The following is a 23,728-nucleotide window of genomic DNA, read 5'->3' as shown; positions in this document are numbered from 1 at the left end:
TGTGTAATGTTGTTTGTGTGTGTGAGTTTTTGTGTATGTTTAAGTTTTTGTGTGTGTGTATGAGTTATTGTTTTTTTATGTTATTGTTGGTGTTTAAGTTTTTGTGTGTGTTTTATTTTTTGTATGTGTGTAAGTTTTTGTGTGTGTAAGTTTTTTTGTGTGTGTAAGTTTTTGTGTGTGTGTGTAAGTTTTTATGTGTGTGTAAGTTTTTGTGTGTGTGTAAGTTTTTTGTGTGTGTAAGTTTTTTTTTGTGTGTAAGTTTTTGTGTGTGTGTGTGTGTAAGTTTTTTGTGTGTGTGTGTGTAAGTTTTTTGTGTGTGTGTGTGTAAGCCTTTTGTGTGTGTGTGTTTTTTTTTTGTGTTTGTAAGTTTTGTGTGTGTGTGAGTTTTTGTCTTTTTGTTAGTTTTTGTGTGTTTGTAAGTTTTTGTGTGTGTGTAAGTTTTTGTGTGTGTGTAAGTTTTTGTGTGTGTGTAAGTTTTTGTGTGTGTGTATGTAAGATAATTTGCGCAAGTTTTTGTGTGTGTTTGTAAGTTTTTGTGTGTGTGTAAGTTTTTGTGTGTGTGTAAGTTTTTTTTTTGTTTTAAATTTTTTTTGTGTGTGTAAGTTTTTGTGTGTTTGTAAGTTTTTGTGTGTGTGTAAGTTTTTTTGTGTGTGTATTTTTTTGTGTGTGTGTAAGTTTTTGTGTGTGTGTAAGTTTTTGTGTGTGTGTGTTAGTTTTTTGTGTGTGTAAGTTTTTGTGTGTAAGTTTTTTTGTGTGTGTGTAAGTTTTTTTTGTATGTGTGAGTTTTTGTGTGTGTGTGTGTAAGTTTTTTTGTGTGTGCAAGTTTTTGTGTTTTTTTAATTTTTTGTTTGTGTAAGTTTTTTTTTTTTGTAATTTTTTTTTTTTGTGTAATTTTTTGTTTGTGTGTGTGTGTTTGTGAGTTTTTTGTGTTTGTAAGTTTTTTTGTTTGTATAAGATTTTTTTTGTGTTTTATTTTTTTTTTATGTGTGTAAGTTTTTTTGTCTGCTTAATTTTTTTTGTGTGTGTAAGTTTTTGTGTTTGTTTAAATTTTTTGTGTGTTTGTAAGTTTTTTTGTGTGTGTTAGTTTTTGTGTGTGTGTAAGTTTTTGTGTGTGTAATTTTTTTTTGTGTGTGTGTGTTTAAGTTTTTGTGTGTGTGTAAGTTTTTGTGTGTGTTTGTGTAAGTTTTTGTGTGTGTGTATGTTTTTGTGTGTGTGTGTAAGTTTGTGTGTGTGTGTGTAAGTTTTTGTGTGTGTGTTATTTTTTGTCTGTGTTTAAGTTTTTTGATGTGTCTAAGTTTTTGTGTGTGTTTGTAAGTTTTTGTGTGTGTGTAAGCTTTTGTGTGCGTGTAAGTTTTTGTGTGTGTGTGTAAGTTTTTTTGTGTGTGTAAGTTTTTGTGTGTGTGTCAGTTTGTGTGTTTTTGTAAGTTTTTGTGTGTGTATAAGTTTGTGTGTGTGTGTGTAAGTTTTTGTGTGTGTGTAAGCTTTTTTGTGTGTGTAAGTTTGTTTGTGTGTTTTTAAGTGTTTGTGTGTGTATAAGTTTTTGTGTGTGTTTAATTTTTTGTGTGTGTAATTTTTTTTGTGTGTGTAAGTTTTTGTGTTTTTGTAAGTTTTTGTGTGTTTTTAAGTTTTTTTGTTTGTGTAAGTTTTTATGTGTTTTTGTTAGTTTTTGTGTGTTTTTAAGTTTTTGTGTGTGTAAGTTTTTGTGTGTGTTTGTTTTTATTTTTTTGTGTGCAATTTTTTTTGTTTTTGTATGTAAGTTTTTGTTTTTTTGTTAGTTTTTTGTTTTTGTTTTAGTTTTTGTTTTTTTATTAGTTTTTTTGTTTGTTTTATTTTTTTTTTGTGTGTAAGTTTTTGTTTTTGTGTAAGTTTTTGTGTGTGTAATTTTTTTTTGTGTGTGTAAGTTTTTGTGTCTGTGTAAGTTTTTGTGTGTGTGTGTAAGTTTGTTTGTGTGTAAGTTTTTTTTTGTTTGTGTAAGTTTTTGTGTGTGTGTAATTTTTTTTTTGTGTGTAATTTTTTTTGTATGTCTAAATTTTTTTGTGTGTGTAAGTTTTTTTGTTTGTGTGTATGTTTTTGTGTGTTTGTGTTTTTGTTAGTTTTTTTTGTGTGTGTGTAAGTTTTTTTTTGTGTTTGCGTAAGTTTTGTGTGTGTGTAAGTTTTTGTGTGTGTTTAAGTTTTTGAGTGTTTGTAAGTTTGTGTGTGTGTTTAAGTTTTTGTGTGTGTGTAAGTTTTTTTGTGTGTGTAAGTTTGTGTGTGTGTGTAAGTTTTTTTATGTGTGTATGTTTGTGTTTGTTTATAAGTTTTGTGTGTGTTTAATTTTTTTTTTTTGTGTAAGTTTTTGTGTGTGTGTAAGTTATTTTTTTGTTTGTTTAATGTTTTGCGTGTGTTTAAGTTTTTTTGATTGTGTCATTTTATGTTTGTGTTTCTGTTATTGTATTTGTTTAATTTTTTGTGTGTTTGTGTTTTTGTTTGTGTGTGTATAAGTTTTTGTTTGTTTGTAAGTTTTTGTGTGTGTGTGTAATTTTTTTTGTGTGTCTAAGTTTTTGTGTGTGTTTAAGTTTTTTTGTGTGTGTTATTTTTTGTGTGTTTGTAAATTTTTTTTTGATTTTTATTTTTTGTGTGTTTGTAATTTTGTGTGTGTTTGTAATTTTTTTTCTTTGTGTGATTTCTTTTGTGTTCGTTTAAGTTTTTTTGTTTGTTTAAGTTTTTTTGTGTGTCATTTTTTTTGTTTGTGTGTAATTTTTTTTTTTGTTTTTAAGTTTTTTTGTTTGTGTTATTTTTTGTGTGTGTGTGTAAGTTTTTGTGTGTGTGTAAGTTTTTGTATGTGTGTAAGTTTTTTTGTGTTTTAGTTTTTTTGTGTGTGTTTGTTTTTTTTTTTGTGTAATTTTTTTTTTTGTTTTTATGTTTTTTTTTTTTTTTAATTTTTTTTTTGTTTGTTATTCTTTGTGTGTGTGTTAGTTTTTGTGTGTGTGTGTACGTTTTTGTGTGTTTGTAAGTTTTTGTGTGTGTGTGTAAGTTTTTGTGTGTGTGTGTTTGTGTGTTTTATTCTTTTATAACCCATTCTTCATAGTTGGCCTTAAAAAAAGAAGAAAAAATAGTTTGTTTTTCATGAAAAAAAATTTTGAAAGAGAACAATCTGTTCTCATCAATAGTATGCACTAGAATATGTTTAAAAACTTAAATCAAAAGTTTCATTCTATTACTCTGTTATATGATTTAGATGTAAAAAAGTTGAAAAAAAAGTTGAAAAAAAAGTTAAAAAAAAAAATTGGTCACTACAAACATTATTTTTCTAATAGTAAAAAAAATGTTGGGGGGGGGGGTTGGAGGGAGGGTGGAGGGATAGGGTTGAGGGATAGGGGTAGGACTTGGGGCCCAAGTATCAGAAGAAATTGTTTGTCTATTATGTATCTCAAATCATCGTGGTATGCATATTCTCATGATGATGTCATAAAACTGCCCTGAAACATGTCACTTAACACCTGTTAAAAATACAGTTGATAAATTGAATGTGCTTGAACTTGTTACAATTCAATGGAATGGACATGCTACGATATTGTGACGCTCAACATCAGCTGGGCAAAGTCCCAGGTACAATTCATTGCATGTATTTCTAAAATATAATATGTTCAATGGCTTGTTGGTTCAGTCAATTTACGTGTCGTTCATTTACCTTAGGAGATCACGGGTCTCACGTTCGATTCCTACATCAAACACAAATTTCATATAAATCAATGGGAAGATACTTAGAATGTAAAAAATCGTATCATTGGAAAAGAAAAATATCATCATTAGAGTACAATAAAATGTCATCAATAAAAAAAACTATTAAAAAAAAATTAAAAAAATTAATGATGTAAATTAATGTAATTATGTAAATTAATTAATAATAAATTAATTTATGTAAATTAGTTCAAGGTTAAACATAAGTCAACCACGCCTAACAAATTAAATTACAAAAAGAATTTCACACTTTCATACAAAGGAAACGTCACGCACTTTGAACTGAGCCCGAATTTTCACGGTAGTTAAATTCCGGTCATTACACTGTCTGCCTGTATTGGCGGGAGTACTGTCCGCTTGAAACTGTTATAGCTATATGGGAGAACACTCTGCTACTTATCATTATAGCTATATGGGGGGACTGTCCGCTACCTTATATTATACCTATATGGGGGGAGTGTGCGCTACTTACCATTATAGCTATATGGGGGGACTATGCCCTTCCTTTAATTGTACACAGTAATTTCCTATTACCCCGCTACCTTTCATTGTACACAGTAATTTCCTACCTGTCTCGTACCTTTAATTATAGACAGTAATTTCCTATTACCCCGCTCTCTTAGATTGTACACAGTAATTTCCTACCTGTCTCGTACCTTTAATTATACACAGTAATTTCCTATTAACCCGCTCTCTTAGGTTGTACACAGTAATTTCCTACCTGTCTTGTACCTTTAATTGTACACAGTAATTTCCTACCTGTCTCGTACCTTTCATTGTATCAATACTACTTTTTAAAGCCAAATATACGGTCATGAACAAAGTAAAATAACGTAAATGAAAGGCACAGATAACAAACTTTGATCAGCGATCATCATAAAACACTGAAATGAAACACTACATTAACTTAATACTTGGAAACACGGTCATTGAAAAAAAACACTTAACACTTGGAAAAAACACTTAATAAAACATTTCATTTGCTTTATACTGCGATTTTTCTTTTTTTTAGTTAACAAATTTCCAAATACCTCATTATTCTTCTGTAATTTAGTGGCCATATACCTAGAAAGAATTGTTTTCTGACTTCAAACTGTCCAAATACTTTACCCCTCCCCCGTTGTATGCAAAAATATAGCCCAAATTATATATTTCCCGTATATTCTGTCACTTGTCTTTGTTTTTTCTCGCGCTAAGCTAAAAAAAACTAACGAAGAAACCGGTTTGTTCTCGAGTTTTGCACAGCGTAAACTTGAGTGAGTGGCGCATTATACACAAATACCAAAAATCCTTCCCCCTATGGAATTTAAAAATAAAACTCAAATAAAATTTTTAAATTTGGAAAGCCTTATTTTCCACGGGAGGGGGGTATTTTCTACGGGGGAGTATTCTCCACGGGGGAGTATTTTCCGCGTAGCGCCATTTTCAGGGAGGCATTTTCCACGAGGGGGGAGAGAATTTTTCTGCAGGGGGGGGGGGGTAATCGCAGGGGGGAGGTAAACGCCGGCTACCATTATAGAGGTGGTTTGGGTTAATTAGGTTGGGTCAGGTTAGGTTGGGTTAGGTCAGGTTATGTATTTAACATATTGTGTTCTGCGCGACCTGGTTTCCACAATACTTTGCCGTAGTTTCCATTATTTTGTTTCGAAAATATTATATTATCATCACATTTTGGCATATTTCATCAGGATTAACCTGACTTTAATTTTTGGTGCGTTCTGTTTAACAGACAAGTACCAACCGCTCTATTTTCGTGGTTCCTCTCCTTTCTTCTTCTTGCATTTGTCGTCTTATTACATCTTTCTATCTTTCAATCTTTCTATCTTGGCTCCGAAATGCTGAACATATTCGTTGATGAAAACAGCCGATTTTAAGAGCACTTTAATCTATAAAAAAAATTGTTCGAAAAGAAAATGGAACGTAACGAAGAGCATAAAATGTAAGTTCTCCTTTAGACACATTATATCAAGAGTAAATGAATATGTGTACTTTTTAAAAATAAATAATAGTCTAGTTTATTATTTTCTGTCTATTTTTATTGTATATTAATTTTTTTTTAGATTTGTCAGAATGTGAATTGGCGCAAGTACCAGATGCTGTTTTTCACTTAATGCGTCAAACGAACTTATCCAAATGTGACCTGTCTTTCAACTCCATGACGAAAATTCCTGCCAAATTGGCAACCAATTTTGTGGCTCTCACAGGTATTTTTTTTACAATCCTTTTGTAAAAAAAAGTCGGGGGGAGGGGTCTGCTCCAAGTATGTACACTAAGTTTTGTTCGACGGCACGGTAGGTAAACTTAAAATAAACCTGGAAAAAAGGTGGATTATGTGGGAAATCTGTGTTACCCAAAGTGCAGTTTTGTAGTCCATGTCTCAGGGTACTATCTGAAGTAGTTTTCAAAATTTTTCATTTCTTGGAGCCCTGATTATGCTTTCGAGTGGAAAACTTCTCTCGAGTGAGCAAGTAGACAATCACCATTCTTGAATTGATGGAGCAATGGAATAGGGCCAAGGAAACAGATCGGGTAGATTTTCTGAAACATCCACAACTTCTTTGTCCCATTCCACATGAACGTGCCCAGTTTGGTTTTTTTTTTTATTAATTTTCTATTACGGTCCGGGTGGTAGGCTTCCGAGTTTTCAAAGCTGTTCCTCGAATTATGAAACATTAGAGCCAGTTACCGCATGGACCGCGGAGATCAGAAGTCTAAAAATTTTTTGAGAAAAGTCTCCTTGACTGTAGGTACCTGACCACACAATTTCAAGCGAATCTCAACGCTTCGGATGCTTAGTGACGTCCCCGGCAAAATATCGTGCAAGTGAACAACATCATGCGGTGAATCCCAAGCAAATAAATAAAAAAAAACTTGCGAATCTCAACTTTTGTCTTCAATCCTATAGCCCATCCCCAGATAGCTCGACAGCTATGCTGACTCGCGCCTTGGCTCCAATTTTTTCCTTGGATGTCTGTTTGTGTCCAAATAATTGAATAGCCTTACAACTGTTTGGTATGGTTGGAGTTATAAAGTGCGCTTGTGAACCCTCCAATCCTTCCCCCATATACATCAACTTTTGAGAAAAGCGAGAGGTTTGTTGGAGCGTGTTTTAATGGAAATTTTTTAAGGATTTTCGGTCTTTGTGATTAGAAGACCCTAATTATAAACGGGTTTTTGGGGACGGGCTTCTGGCCCGTCCATTTGAAAAATACCGCCAAACTTCTGTTTCTAAAAACAATACTTATGATTTTGAATGCATAATTCTGGTCAATCTTGAAATTTCCCAACCCTCTTCAGAGATTGCTTATTTTGGAAATTCGTTTTTATTTCATGTCAAAGCATAGTTTTGGCTCCGAGACCCAGAAGATAGTTCAACAAATTAATATTTAATACCTAGAAGTAGTATGTGGCTCCGGGACTAGATTGTTGCTAGAACGGATCTGCAACATTAGCTGCATCACTTCGGGCAATAGCTCTTTCAAGTTGAAAACTGTTTGTACATGTGATAATTGGGAAAGTTGTAAAAATTTATTTATCGTTTTGCAGTCGTGCTAGGCCTAGCTGATATTTGGTTACTTCTGGATCTTGTTTATACGTGAGTCTCGTCATTGCCTAATTAAGCTGGTGTTCAACTCTTCAGTTGAGGTATTACAAATTTACGCGTTGTGAAACGTACTCTCTAACCTAGTCATACCTGATCCAGGTTTTATAATTATAACAAATTGACAGAATTTAAGGAATTACTGCCTTCCACTTGCAAGTCAGAGTGAAAGATGGCAGTTACTTTTGTTGCAATGTATTTGTACGTCATCTACTTATCGTTAAGGACTCAAGTTGAGATGGGTAAGATGACTCTGGAATCGTCTGCACTCTAGATTTGTACAAAATATCTACGCTGGGAGAGTGGACGGAAAGATAAACCCGAACGATCAGTATATTGTATTTTTTGCCCCACTCTCGGTGCTTCATATGAACATGGGGATTGACCCCCCCCCCCAAGCGTGATTTTGGCAGTCATGATTGGCTTGTCACTCCCGTTTCGGCAGCATATCCCACAAAATACCTTGCCAAGTGGTCGGACACTGGAAAGGACGGCCAGGAACTGGAAGATGACAAAAATGTGCAGTAATGTGCCCGTATTTATGTACTACTCTCAGTGTCACCACGGGAGGGTTGTCACCACAACCAAATAACCCGCTGTATATAGACAGCAGACTATCGTGGAATATTTTCATTCTTAGTTACACGACCAATGTTTTGGAAGAATAACATAAAATAATAGGATTCCTTTTTTTCATTATTTTTTCGTTACCTACTAGGGCTTTTTCACCATAATAAACCCCTGGTTGGTTGACATGTTGTTATACCCTTGCCTTTTCCCCTTGAGAAATAGAGCATTTTATGTTGTGTAAGCAACCTGTTAACGATATGAAATAAAATAAAAAAGAATTTGAGTGGCGAATTTTAGTTGAAAAATGAAATTTCAGGCATTATATTAATTCTTCATTAGCGGTATTACTATTATACAACCGTGTCGATGTGCCTTCTTGTGTTTCTCTATTATTTTGAGCTACTAAGAGGATTAAGATATTTATAAAACTTTTTAAAAACTAATCTTAAAGATTTGGCATAGATCTATAACCAAACTAGACTCTAAATTGTCTAGTTGCCTCATCCTCTTGTTCGGTGCTCGCGTAGTTTTGGCGGTAAAGTCCTAAATCGCAGCATTCAATAATGGGTAACTAAGTCCACCCTTATAACGCTAGTGAACTTAATCAGAATTGTAGAATTGTAGATACTGCAATGAACAGTTTTGCCATGCGCTTAATTTATATTAATCCCTGTGAAATACGCAGTTATGAAGCATATCATTGTTGTTGTTTTTTTTTTGTCTCGACCCAGAATATGATCGGTGTGAGTGGAGTAGGGCCTCCATTGGCCTTTTAAAAGTTTTACTTTATCACATTGACTCTTTTTTTTCAAATGCGCTATATCTTCTTTTCCCAGTCGCATAAACAGTTCAAAAATTGAGCATTTGCTATCAAAGCCATTTTTTCTATCTTAAATACCTAAAACAGAATTTATTGCAAAAAGGAATGGCCCTCGATCATGGTAAAAAACAAAAACAACAAAAGCGATTTTTTTTTAGTTTTCCGACGTTTGTCGAGTCCATGTCTTGTAACTTACCTTCGACTGAAATTACCGCAGTCAAGTCACTTTGCGGTTGGAAATTCTATATTTTCTGTTTTTATTTCAGACTTAAATGTATCACACAATCGGATGACAAAGCTACCAGATCAAATTGCTCAGCTGACCAATCTATTACGATTGGATATTTCGCATAATTCATTCTCGAACTTCCCCTATGTAGTTTTTGGGCTCACCAAAATTGTCCAGGTGAATGCAGAAAAGAACCAAATTTCAGGTAAGGAAGATGCGTTGCTTCTTTTGCAAAAAAAGAAAAAAAAAGAAAAAAATGGGAGACATTTTGTCTAATTTGTTTGGTCATTATACCAAGTAAAACACAAATTCTTTTTTGGAAAAAAGGTTAATTCCAATGCATCTAGTGACTTCAAAGCATTGGAATGATACAATGGCCTGCCATTTTGCCAACGTATATTTCAGGCCTCCAATCGGGGGGGGGGGGAAAGGGAAATGTGTGAAAGTTTTAGCCTAATCAAGTGATATGTCTTAACATTTCAAAAATCAGTGATATTCAAAGAAAATAGTTATAGTAAGCAGTTCTTAATGTTCAGCTAAAATAGGAAATTGTGTCTGGAAATCTGGGCAAAAAACACTAAGCCACTATTTGTTCTCGAGTTGTCAGCAGAAATATGTCAAGAGGTATAAAAAAAGGCTTGTTACTTAAAAGTTTTTTTTTAATGCTGCAATGTTTTGTCAAATTATTTATATTTTGGGTCTTCTTTCAGGGTAGCGGGGGAGGAGGTATGAAACTTCTGGTCTAATCAAGTGATGAGTGTTTTCGCATCCCAAATTAAAAGAAAAAAGAATATCATTGCAGAATAAACAAGATCCCAGGGGAAAACAAGATATCACAATCAGTGCTATAGCATTAACTTCGGGAAGAGCGATGTGTGCTCCTTGTATTATTGTTTGTTTTTCCAGTGGCTCCTCATATAAAATAAAATTGTCGTAAAAGTTTGGAGAGGGTTTATTTGATTTTAAATTGGAAGATTCTTGTGCCTTTTTAAGGCCAAAGCCGATAGAAGGGCAACTTAAGACACTTCATGAGTCCTCTTGATGCCCCTGCTCCGCCCCTGTGGTATCAAATTAATATTTTGAGAAACCAATTTTAATCAAAAGGGTTAAAAAATTCAAGAGATTTTAAAGAATAATGTAAATGATTCAGCCCCAGGGCCCCGCCATATGCAACTAGTCTATCAAAATCCACAGGATTGCAGTATGACTGTCTTAAATCAAAACCGACTAAGTACGTTTTCCATTAGATTTGAATTTCATCGAATTTCTGCCAAAATTGTTGTCGGAAAATTGAAAGTTTCAGTGCCCCCTTAGGGTCTACACCTTTACATCTTCAACTTGCCATTTCCCCCAGGCACCCTGCTGCCTCATATGGCACTGGATCAAAATGTCAAGGCCAAAAACATAAAATTTGCCCCTAGCGTGACACAAGACCATCCTAGAGGTGAAGGTCCCAAAATTTACCCAATAGCCCAAATGAAACAGAGGCTTCAGAACATATTTTAAGCTTAAATGAACTTTTCTCACTTAAGTTTCAACTTTCCTCATTTCAATCAATCAATCAATCATTTTATTAATACTAAACTCTATTACAAACATAAAGAAAAATTATTCTGAGCCCCTTGATTACTACTATGAGGCTATAGAAGTCTAAAGTCACCGTACTCCTTACCTCTACTTCTTCATGGAGACTACTACTAACTATCGTGTTTTTACTATTTGTAAACACTAACTCTTGTAATTAATAAGACTTACTAGCCAACTTTTCTACTTTTATCATGGTTGCAGCAATAGCTGCAACCCATTAAAGAACGGGCCACGGCCCATAGTAGCCCAGGATTAAAAAATGCGTTTAAAAAAACAGGTAATGAGAAAAACTGATTCACAAACGGCAACTATTATCTTTATTAGTCTTAATAGTAAAGGTTTGTTGCGAAAACAGATTCACGAGAATTTCGAAAAATAGCCTGAAAACCCTTGAAATGTCAGATCTAAACAAAAAGTCACCGTTGGAATTGTCATTGGTGGCGACCCTATAAAGAAAACTTACAGCCTCCTGGCTTGAACATCAAGGAAAATCACTTTTTTGCATTGGTAGTACCTATGTTCTCTTTTTTTTTGTCATTATATACGAAGGCTATGTCAGTTAAAAAATGAACACAAATTAAATGTGAAATAAAATTATATAAAATTTTTTCTCATGAAAGGTAGAACAGAAATTAGCTTATATAAGGTATAAAACCTAAAACGACCAAAGAAATGAAACCTGAAGCAAATCTAAATTGCAGTGAAGAGTGAAGCTAAGCATAATTAAAACATGAATTACCCAAAATAAGGGTGTTTTTGCCGCCCCCTCATATCCTCCAGAAGGCTAGATCGTCATTTGGTGCGCTTTGCAAAAAAACTAAATATATGTCTTATACAGCGCTTTTTTTACATTATAACATTAAAACTAAAAACTGTTCCAGAAATTCTTTTTCTCGATATTATTGTATGTATTAGAAACAACTAACATTTATTCGTCTAATGTATAATAAGTTCATGTCCCTGATCTCTTCGTTTTGTATACATTCCAGTTAATTGTATAGAACATCGGATGGCCAGAAATATTTTTTCGTCACTGTTTTCGTCCTTTTAAATCTTTTCTTTTTTTAGGAAGAAACAATGGCTAAGTAAAACATCCACTTAAAGGAGTATTTAGTTTTCAGTAAAGAATTAATGACACTATCTTTTGGGGGTAAGAGGGGTTTGTGGGTGTTCAATACCGTATTTATTTGTTTTCATTTATTTTTGTTTAAGGCGTTGTTCAAAGTACAACGACTCTGTAATGAAAAACCAGAAAACTCAGAAATCCTGGAAATTCGTTCGATTTAAAGACGTAATTTTGGCAGGCCATGGACAAGGCTAGTCGCACAAAAAGATTGTTTCACTGCCAAGCAATTTTTATTTACTCGAATCATAACAGTTGTTTCTTTGACGCTCGTGTTCGCTTAGCAAATGAAATGATTTGGCATTGAATACTGACTTTTGGACGTTATCTATATAAATTTAGCATGAACGAAGTCACACGTGACCTGTCTTTGTTCTAGAGACGTGTGAACTCTGAAGTTTGCTTGTGGAGAAACTTGCGGCGTTCAAAATCGCTCAATTTATATTAAAGAAAAATGTGCGCATCTCTTTAGGGATTAGGTTTGCAAAATGTGTACACAAAATTTGGATTTTGTTTTCACTTACCTTTTATCTCATCGAAAGGGGGATTTCTATGTAACTTCCGGGAACTGCCTCTTGACTATCCTAGTTGATAACCAGAATATGTTCAAAACGATTATATCCATGACAAAACGGATTCGTTAAAAATGCCATTTCCGATTTCCTGGTCTAATTTAAAGCCATAGCAAGAAGTTCAATTGACCATCTCTCGGTCAACCACCCTCACTCAGATTAATTCCTGCCCCCCCCCCCTCCTATTGTCATCACCGTCATCACTGGTTACCAAACTGTTATTACTAGCTTATGTCACAAAAGACATAATTCATATAGAAGACTGTAATTGTTGAAATACTTTCAAAGTTGTACAATCGCAGATTATGCTAAGAGTTTGGATGAGGGGGGGGGGGGGGGGGGTATCTGTGAGTTAATCACTAGCTTATCCTTGAAAATTACAAAGTTAATCTGGAAGCACAAATGCTAATTGTATTTATTATTCATTTTTGCCTTACATTGAGCTGAAAATGATGTTTTCAGGATGTTTTCTTTTCAAATGTACGCGTTTTTGGAGCTTTAAAGGAGATAATCAACTATTACGGAACATCTCTATAATCTCTTTATTTTATATCCTAAGATAGTAAGAATGAACCATTAATCAAAAAGACGGATTTTTTCGAAAAATTGTTTTTCGATTTTGTATTTCGAAAGCACAATTTTCACAATATCAGAAAAAGGCAGAGTGGCTTGCGCCAAATTAGACTCAGGGTCTGACTTGAAGTCTATCTACTTTCTAACTGTAAATTAATTAAAGTTTCTCAAAATATTAGATTCATGCTATCTGGTAACCTGTGCCGTATCATTTCATATATACAGTATATAAAAGACACTTGCCTTAGGAGCATCGAGGGATAGAATGTTCAACCAAATGTTGCTTTTGTTTACCTCTAAAAGGGTCTAAAATTGATTAATCACATACAGTATATTGATCATTAAAATTAAACTACTTCGAATTATGCAGTTCATAAGAAAATTACTCATTCGCTTCTGCTACAATAGATTGCAACTACTAAAATAACCAAATATCTATTCTAACTTTCTTCCTATTTACTTTCCTTAGCCACAAGTATTCATTTTTTGGGAACTACTGTTTTTTTTTTTGACGACACGACAGTTAAATCTGTATACAATGGTAACGAAATAAAAATAAACCTTTCTGCTTACTTTCAACGAAATTCTAATTGCTAAGCTTTTAGCGTTCTTTAATATGTATAATAAGGGTGAAATCGCATATTCATTCCACCTTAGAACCACATACTTTACTATCCTAAAAGATCTAAGAGACGGCATTTGCCTAAGCATCCGCTTTAACTGATTTTTACTATCATGCTTAACATTGCCTTCTTCCTTAAGCCTCTTCAAAAGTCTCAGTATATTGGACACACTCAGTGCAAAAAAACCAAAAAGTTTTCGTGTTCTTTGTTGTGAAACTGCAGTTTTTGTTTATTGACTCAAATTGTTGACGTTTTTTACGTAAATTATTTGAAAAAAACTACGTTTTCTAAAGAGTTAAAGAGGCTGAGTTACAAGGTCGAACCTTAAAACGTACAGGGATTAGGAGGCTCCTAATCCCTGTACGTTTTAAGGGTCGACCTTGTAACTCAGCCTCTTTAACTCTTTAGAAAACGTAATTTTTTTCAAATAATTTAAAAAAGAAACTGAGTTTCTTTTTTAAAGTTTAAATTCAGTATATAAAAAATATGCTCTGACGGTGAATCGAACCTGGGTTTTCCGCCTGACAGTCTGGAGTATCAACCGCTGGAATAAAGAGACACAATTGTAATTGTTTTTTAGTAAATGGAATCTATTTTCGACGCAAGCAATTTCCCGAAAAACTTTATGTTTGATTTTTGGAAAACATAAACGCAATAAACAAATTGAACTGCAATTGCGAAGAGAAATTCCCATGTCCAAAAAAAGCTTTGTATCAAAATTCCTGCTCGATCAAACCCCGGGAACGGGAGGTGCGGGTGAAACTAATGAGCAGGTGATAATATAGGATATCAAGGTTGTTCGTCAATGTAAATTCGGGGGATAATTTTTTCGGTCTGAAAATATCAAAAGGCCCTAACAGGTCAAATTCTGCTTCGAATGAGTCCTCATTCACCCTGATCAGTTGCCAACTGTGGCCTGTAGGCGTGGATAAGGAAAAAAAGAAATGATGAATTTTAAGTGGCTATATTTGTTTTTTTGAAAACAGGGAAGGAGTGATCGGATTGAGCTGAAATTTCGAGAATTAGCTCCCGGGCCCTAGGAAATCTTAACCTCTAAATTTCAGCCCAATCGGACAACGTTAAAGGGGGCTGTGGTGAGAGGGTCGAAATTTCCGGCCCAGTTTACCCCATGAAGATAAAGTCGGAGGAGGATGAAATTTTGCAAGTTTCTTAGTTTGAGCTTGGGCTACAAAATGCGATTACCGCCGTCTCTCTGCGACCTCTAGGACCGGAAATCGCTTAACATTGTGGTGGGTCGCCTCTTTATAGAGGCACAAGTGTGCCTCCTTGATAAAAGAAGAATTTGGATCGTCTATAGCTACTGAGACCCAATTTTGATTAAAATCTTGGTTTGTAATTTTTTTTTTTCGTGGGTTTGGTGTTTTTACGCATAAGATCTTCAAATTACCACTCAGCCATTTTTCGCATTAATAATAACGTAATCAACAACGTCTCATGACGCCATTATCATTAACGACGTAATGGTATGAATTTTTCATTTGCGTTTCGCATAAAGTAGTTGATTCACAAGTTCATTAAATTTTATCGTTTGAAAATTCCCAAAATATATAATATATACACTCATCTATAATGAAGAAAATTCAATAGACGCCGATTCCGGAGCTTAAGCAATGTCTTATGCTGAAGAAAGTGTTGAGTGTGACGACTAATGGAAGCGATTCCTTCTCTGAAAACCAAAATGGCATTAGCATCGCTCACGTGCCATTCATTACAAAATTTGGTTCACTCTAAATTCAACAAATTTCTGGCTAAGTGGCAGGATGTGTGTTTTCAAAGTGCTAAAAGTTCTCCCCGGTAGGAACATAGATGGCGTTCCAACCGGAATGCAGTGTTATATGCCGTTTTAATTTTGAGAGTTTTGAGGAATCACTTTCGGCAAATGTCATGAATGCGAGTTCAAAAATACAAAAAATTGTTGTACTTAATTTTTTTCATCAGCATCATCACACAAGGTTACTTAAAAAGAACAGAGACAGAAAAAACTTGCAAAATGTTATTTTGAAAACCTTAGTACCGTCTGGTTTAATCGTAGAAATGATATTAAGCTTCAAAGCTTTAATCCTTTCATTTAATATTACCAAAGAAAATAAAACAAATGACACAGAAACAATTAAAACGTCATTCCCAAAATATTTGACTGAAGACAAGATTCTCGCTTTAGGTTATTGATTAAAATAACATTAGCAATTTGAAATTGCAAGTCTTTTTTCCAAAGACATTAGTCTCGGACATCATTTGTGGAAGTTTGAAGGAGAAATCTCCCTCCACAAGATTCTAAAATTAATATAACCTGTGTTTAAAGAACGTATTTATCCCTAACTGGGGTAAAAATAAGGTTTTCTTCGGCCCCCCTCCTCAGAGTATTGTCTCGCTCTTTATTTTATCACAGAAAAATTGATATTAAACCTGTGCCAGACATTTGTCTCAGCAATAACTAGCCGTAATTTTTAGATTAATTTGTGAAAGCTTCAGGGTCATTCCTTTTTTCTATTTCTTATTACTTTGTTAAAATGACTACGTGTAAGACTTGAATTTGTCTAGCCAATTTTCCTATCTCACTTGATTATCTTTCTTAGTAGGAAAGGTTCATAGACTTTGGATATATTTTACTACCGATTGCCAGGATTTCTGCTTGATTTTCGCCACTACCTTTGCAATTGTTTTATCTATTTATCTCACTCATTTTTTTTTTTTTTTACAGATGTGGAAGTTGAAAGGCTCTCAGGTATTGAAAGTTTGCAAAAAGTAAACCTAACCGAGAATCCATTGACACGACAATGTCGGAAGAATATCTTAGACAAACCAGCGGTAGGAGTTTCAACTTCTTCTTTTCTGGACGGGGGGGGGGGTGTTTGTCTAACAAGAGATATTAGGTAAACATTTGTTATAAGATGATGTCTGACAGTATCTTCCAGATCCTCTGCATTTTTATCCGTATTTAAAAACTCATTAATTTAATTTTTAATGCCATCTCTACTTCCCTCATCTTTTCTTTAGCCTCGTAACATTTATCAGACAGAAATTCCCTATACAGGATCTTCCTCTCCTGCCAAGCTTAAAGCCTTTCCGATAATATTTCTAGCTGTTTTTTTTAACTTACCTTCCTAAGCCATCTTTTGCATTTCCGCTAGCTATTTTCCAAATTTGGTTCATCCATCTTCTACATTATCAAATTCTGTAAATGTTTAGTCTCATCTTCAGCTACTTTTGGAAAATTCCTCTCGTATTCTTATTTTGGAGTATCAAAATCATAACTACCTGGAAGGTAGATATGCCTTGGATACCTATGCGGTGACGAACCACGGCCCATAGTAAGAAAAAATATGAAAACGCTGTTGAAAAGAAACTGGCGCGTGAGAAAAACTGCCATTTGTAGCTGATTCAAGAATGGTAACTATCATCTCGAATAGTCTTAATAGTAGGGGGCTGGCGTTTTCCTCCCGGATATCCCCCTGTGGAAAACTCCCCCGCAAAGTTTCCTTCTACCCATGACAAATTTTCCCACACGCAAAATTGAGCAGCCATAGAGAAAGTACAAAACAGGTACCTCAAAATTTCGATCAGGTGTCCAAAGGGGTACCAAAAGGACTAGAAATCAAAAACAGTCCTAGGGCAGGGGCTGGTTGGTCTCCAATCACTTTCGACTTAAAAAAAAAGGACTAGAACTTCCAATTTCCAATCGAATGAGCAGCCTCCAAAGTTTGTATTACTAAGAGGGTGAGGTTAGGGATGAGGAAGGGGCAGTTTCCTCCTATACTCAATAAATTCTACTCATTTTGGGGCGTAATGTTACTATTTAATTTCATGATAACAGCCTAGACCAGAAATATTCCCGGAAATCAGAGAGGATTATAAATCAATTTTTACATTCACTCTTCCCTTCCTTAGAACTAACTGTATTTGTCTGAAGGCTCAGTGAGAGTTAGGATGTTTGGAATTAAAATGCACCCTTTGAGGCATATGCCTTCTCCCCTCTCTGCAAAACAATCAGAAAACCTAAATGTAGAGGTTTAGAGCTCTCATCTACAAATATTTGGAATTGTGTATTTTTTGCCAAAAGAGATCATGGATGTGTGTTGTTTGCTTTTTTTTTTTTTTTTTTTTTTTTTTTTTTTTTTTCCAGGGATGATCGTATCGAACCAAGAGTCCGAGGATTTCCTCGCATTTCAAGGTGAATTCCTCGAGCTAACCTTTTTTATAAGGGTATTCCCCATGAACATTAGTAGGGGACAATGCCCCTAAGGAACAAGAATACACTAAATGGTGTATATAAACAGGAAAATGAAAAATATTACCATTTGAATCTGAATAAAAACGAAGCTCCTAGTAGCACTTGCTACACCCTGTCCTCACAGTTAAGGGTTTTTCTGGTGTTGCTTACGATACCCCCTCCATTTCTCCATCTTTGTGCCTGTAAATATCTGAATGCAAGCTTTAATCCTCCAATGTAATCCCCCTCCCCCAGAGCCGTTCCTAGGGGGGGGGGCAGTTTCCCCGGGTGCCGTGGCCTGGGAGGCACTTCGGCTGGGGAATTACTCACTTTGATCCAATTTTCACTTTGATTCGGCTTTTTTTGCTTATATTTGAGTCAGGAGAGGGTCACTGTAATTTATTTTTCCCTGGGTGCTACCAATCCTAGGAATGGCTCTATCCTCCCCCAAATCTTCTTTAAATATCTAAAATTTCACCGAGAGATAGAAATTTTGAGTATGAAAGTACATTTTTAGAATAGAAGTATACTCCCCCCACCTACAAAAAAATCCACCGGCCCACCTCCGGAATGATTAATGCAAAATTATACACCACTGTACGTAATGTTATCAAGCCTCAAATGAGTAAACATAGTTAAATGAAGCTTAAGATAAATATCTATTTTAACCGTTTATTTTGTATAGACTACATGCACTTTTAGAATTGAGGGCCTTACCGCGCAGTATTACTGTCTCTGAAAATGGAAAGCGGACAGATCACCCTTTGGGCCAAAAATGTCGTTTTACGCCACAAAATGGCAGAAAATACCACTATTCTATGGCACAATCTTCTGTTGTTATTTAACAGGCGAATAAAACTTTCAGTTTCCTTTCTAACGAACATCCAGAAGTATCCTTGGGAATATGGGAGGAGGGGGAACGCCTGGCACCTAATAATAAAATGTTATTTCGAAAAATTTTAATGGGAATTTCGAAAAATAGCCCAAAACCCCCCTAAAAAATGGCTTCGGATAGAAACAAAAGTGCCATATTAAAATTGCCATGGTCCAAAACCATATTCAGGAGATGTACAGTCTCTTGGCTAGAACAACAACAAAAAAAAAAAACTTTTTTTGCATGGGTAGCACCGATTTGTCCTCGTTTTTCCCTTTTTTTTATTCTCCGATGCTAGCGGGGCCCTGGAACATCATAGTTTGTTAAGGGCTCATTTTAAAGAAAACTTAGATAACATCACTTCTATATACTCAGTGTACTGTATCAATCCTACGAGTCTGCGAGCTGGAATATAAAATAAGCAATAAAGCTAACCGTTTTATTATCATAAGGGTACCATGTTAACTTATGGGTGTTTATGACATAATTTAGAATAAAACATTCTATTTTGAAAGTTAATTTTAGCGTTACCCGTATTGGTCGTACTAGCAAATTTAACATAGGAAAAGCCCTTCGGTTTTTTAGCTGTATAGTAAAAAGCCAATGATAGCTATAAAGTTATTTGAAACTAGTCTCTTAAAATATGAAATTAAATACTGTATATGTAGACGTTTTAGCATAATGCCCTGCAGCATAGCAGTGCGTCATATAGCACATAAAGGCTCAAATATAATTTTCTTTATTTTTTCAAACAGAGGGAATTGTTCTATAAACCTTCAGTCAAGAATTTTTGACTATTATGATTTAATTCTTAATTTTCGTTTTGATCCGCTGCCACTTTGAGGGGTTTCAAGCTCTTGCAAACTTCCCCAAACTTTTTCACAGTGTGCTTTGATTAATAAGATAAATCTAAGTAATAGTAGATATGCCTCAACTAGCTTCAAATGACTAGTTTTTTTTTATAAACGTGTCTAAAGTTCGGGTTACCATGGTCTGTGGTTCGACCTTTTCTAGGTTACAGCCACTGCTGCAAATTTTATTTGAAGGACGATATCATCTGTTTTGCAGTTCATTGCTGATATCATCTGTTTTGCAGTTCATTGCTTTTTTTTTTTTTTTTTTTACGTCACAAAAAAGTATACGCTATAGTTTTTTCTTTTTTGTCTTTTACGCTTCGATTTGTCTTGGAGAACAATAAAGAAGTATTATGGATTCTTCATTCATGTCTTGTAAATATTTATTAAGTCTTGAATGTTTTAAGTTGTTTTTGGGATATCTTCCTTTAATGAAAATGTAATAAATTGGCCTCCTGTTTCAGCTGCAGTGGTTTTGCAAAAACGTTTTTTCAGTATCTGTGGGTGTTGAAGAAAATGTAAGAAAATGCAACATATAATAAAACATGGATGACAGCTAAAATTTTTTACATTAAATGAACAAATGCTTATTTTTGGACTTGTTTTTTTCCTTTTCCCTATGTTGTGTCTGTTTCTTCATAACAGAAAAAAAAGTTCGGCCGTCCAATATCAAAGCGCATTCCCTACACAAATTTAAGACAGGTTTTGCGTTAGGTAGACCGTATGGCTATCAGTTCAGCGACATTGATTGGTGACGTCTGTGAAAGTGCTAAGTATTCTTGCTACCATATATCTTCAATGAAAATACAGGATTTGTAACAGTTTCTCTTGCTTCCTAGTAATTTGAAGATGTAATTGCTCAAAATCTTTACCCGCAACAAATGTGCTTGGCCTCGGACAGCTGAACTATTCTGTTTCTGCTGCCAACGTTACCACCTCCAAAAATGTATTTGCCTTCTTTTTTTCCTTTGGTGGCAAAAAGTTGCCTTGCCATGGCATTATAAACGAAAGCTAATGGAATTGAACTGTATAAAAATCATCTGTATTTCTGCAGACCACTCATGGAAGACACGGAGCTGAATTATTCAGTTATTAACTATGTTTTATTCTTTTTTTTTAGAATTCACTAGTCATCATCGTAAGTCCTGAAGCACCTGAAGATTGGGAAGATGATCTTGGTGATTATTCAGATTAATGGCACAAAACATCTCAATTGATGCCGCGTAGACTAGTTCTCGTACCAGTCTTTTTATAGGCCCGTTTTTATATTCATTTTACGATAGCTTTTTTACATACCCGTCTAGCTTTATTAACTCCAATTGCTAATCCTCTTTCATATGTGTCTTATACGTATTGGAAAATAGTATTATAATATCAAGTGCATTCTATTTTCTTAATTATTTCTACCCTCTTTCAGTTGTAAGTTTTTATTATTGATTATTGGTGCCTGTCAAAAAGACACCCATAAGTGTGAAATTAACCTTGAATTTCAATTAATGACATTTTAACTCGCGGGGGCAGACTCAGCTTTAGACGAGGAGTAGGGGGGGGGGGGAGTTCAGTATTTTGATATTGGGGATGTTGATTTCCCTCCATGATGTCCCTTAAAAAAATGTTTTGGGGGAGTATTATGTAAGCTTTTTTCTTAGCTCACGAGGGTCATATCCATCCTCCCCCTTCGGAAATGTTCACGGTGAGACTATCGGACATTTTTATTTCTGACTTTATCGTCACTGTTTTAGTCGTTGAATATATTAAAATTAAGTCTGTCTCGTCATCTTCATTAAAAACACGAGATGCACACCCCCAAATTTACCGTGTTTATATATTCCTCATTTTTTTTTCTCTTAACCCTTGACTTACTATGATTCAATGGCAACTTTCACTTCTTGACTCTGTTTTGAATCAGCTTAACCTCTCTTCCTGCCTCATATTTCTAAATACTCGTCAGAATTTATGGCATTTTCAGCTTCTTATTAGCTTCTTGAAAAATTGTTCCTTCTACTCTCCTCTTCTCCCTTGTAATTGATTTCTTTCGAACCAAATCTTTACAAGCTGTTCGGAGGTCCCCTTCTCGGTAAAGTTCTACCAAATCATATTATTGAGTTAGGACAAAAGTGAATACACCATTCGATGCCTTTTTTTATGCTGATTTTTTTTCATGGCATCGAATGGTTTATTCACTTTATTTCTAACTCAATAATATGATTTGGTAGAACTTTACCTATACTTAACCTAACCTAACCCTGAATTGGCATATATATGGGGGGGGGGGGGGCTGAAATTAAATTCTAAGAGAAATTATTATTTATTTCTCAATAAGCATAAAAAAAGGCAATAAATGGTTCATTAAATTCATTCCTAACAAATTAATATGATTTGGTAGAACTTTACCCCCTTCTCTGCCAATATCTTCGTTTTTCTTCCATTCTCTTGATTTCTGCTTTGTTTTTCTTCCCTTTATTTTTGGACTGTTTCTGCCTACTTAGTGCACTCAGTTTCATGAGGGCTTTCTAGGGCTTTCTGGAGCCCTAGCAAACATTCCATCCCAAACAAAATAGATCTTTGGCGGTAGGGACCAACTCTTACTTTGAAACTCCTTTGGAGTATCAGAGAATATTTTATTGGTCCCTGGCAGTTTCTCAGACTAAAAAGTAAAACAGGCTGTACAAAGCATAAATCTTTGGTGATTTCCACTTTCATTGAAACTTTTCGTTAAAATTTGTCATGATCAGAAAACATCACGTTTAACCTCAGTTACAATGTGACATACAGAGAGCAGCTTTCACTATCTTCGAATCGGGAGGATGTTTTATCTGTACATGATAGTTTTTTTAGACACAAAAAAAAAAAAAAAACAAGAGTTGAACACAACATCAATCCTTGGTGAAACCCTGTCCTTAGGCAAACTCGACTTCAGCAGTGGTAAGTTCCGTTCGCCATGGGCAGCTTCAGATCTCACAGAAAGGCATTTATGCGAAAAAAATTCCAAATTCACTGATGCTTGTCTTGCTCTTAACATCCAGCCTGAGGCACCCAGAACGCTGAAGGTCATTGTGGTCACGTACCCTCTTCTATATTGAGGCTGGTGACGCAAGTGTGACTCTGTCTCTGAAGTTCAGAGAATTAGCTTTTTACACCTTTGATATAAATTCTTTCATACCGTCATCGTATGCTACTTACTGAATGGAAAAAATCCTCTCATGAGTTGGCGGACTCTGGAAGTCTTTTTCCCCTTTTGAATAACAGCTAAAGCACTACTGGATAAAATGGCTGGCCTTTATCATTATTATCCGACTCCAAGTTGTATCATATTGTCATTAAGAAAAAAGAAGTCTTAATATATAATGGGGCTAGTTAGTGCTATTTAAAGCTTTTATGTGTCACTACATCAAAAGACGTCCCAGTAAAAAGGGTTTTAATCCCTTGGCTCATGTGTACCTTTCTTCATGCGAAAGTTTTATTCTATATTTATCAAGCTTTTTTTTTACTGTGACGTGAATCCACAAAAACTAGGGGTGGGGCAAATGGAATTGTTTTTCAAAGCCTCAAGTTTTTTTCGATCTTTTCAATGAAAATACCCCAAAAAAGGCATTTTTTAGTAAATATATTAAAAACGGGTGTTTTCAAAGTCTAGGGGCACTTGCACTCCCCTCCTCCAATTGACACTGCTGTAAATAACAAGAGCTATTTTTGGGGAAACACCACTTTTTTAAGTTTCATGCATCGAATTTATCGCTCATCATGAGTTAATAATGTAACTGGTCTCAAGGTTGAGAAAAGGTATGGGTAGATAATAGTTATTAATCAAAATGACGGAACTAACCTGGAATAAAGTCAATTAGTATTGAATAACTCGGCTTTCGTAAAGTAGCTGACGTTGATTAGTGGCTATGCAAAAGTAGCCTTATTTTTAGTGTTTTAGGTAATCTCTCTTATCACGATTTCTCGTGGCAGCTGCATTAATCTTATTTTTAAATATTGTGTTAGTCAAAAAATTACGTGATAATGGGCACGTGTACATATCTTCATCTGGGTTGGGGAGGGGGGGGGTGTCATTATACACAGGAATTCGTTTTGCTTAATTTTGAGCATAATATTGGGTGCACTTGTATACAGGAGTCACTTGGTCACGAAGCTGTATTCTTCCTTTATCAAAAGAAAATAAAACGGTACTTATGTATTATAGTGATCTTACTCAGGAAGATCGATGTGATTCGTCTGGGCAAAACCTGTTTGTCTGTATGCATCCGGAGACAATTAGCTTAGGTACAGTGAGATAAACTACTGTATAGGTATATTTTAATTAAATATTTAATATATAGTTGATATTTTGGTTAGGTTAGGTATC

General features: G+C 34.8%; 1 protein-coding gene across 1 annotated transcript in view; it reads left to right on the top strand.

The window, feature by feature from the left end:
- Positions 1-21,632, top strand: part of LOC148952154 (leucine-rich repeat-containing protein 20-like) — a 39,059-nt gene extending 17,427 nt beyond the window's left edge. The window contains exons 2-5 of the mRNA XM_089089599.1: positions 5,781-5,924; positions 8,978-9,145; positions 16,141-16,247; positions 20,498-21,632. Of these exons, the coding sequence (XP_088945725.1) occupies positions 5,781-5,924; positions 8,978-9,145; positions 16,141-16,247; positions 20,498-20,572 (494 nt within the window). The 3' untranslated portion in view covers positions 20,573-21,632. The remainder of the gene's footprint in view (positions 1-5,780; positions 5,925-8,977; positions 9,146-16,140; positions 16,248-20,497) is intronic.
- The last annotated feature ends 2,096 nt before the right edge of the window (positions 21,633-23,728 follow it).

This window comes from Artemia sp. Qi Xiang Cuo, chromosome 5 (genome assembly GCF_049724085.1).
Source record: "Artemia sp. Qi Xiang Cuo chromosome 5, ASM4972408v1, whole genome shotgun sequence".
Taxonomy (NCBI): domain Eukaryota; kingdom Metazoa; phylum Arthropoda; class Branchiopoda; order Anostraca; family Artemiidae; genus Artemia; species Artemia sp. Qi Xiang Cuo.
This window is presented reverse-complemented; position numbering and strand designations above follow the sequence as displayed.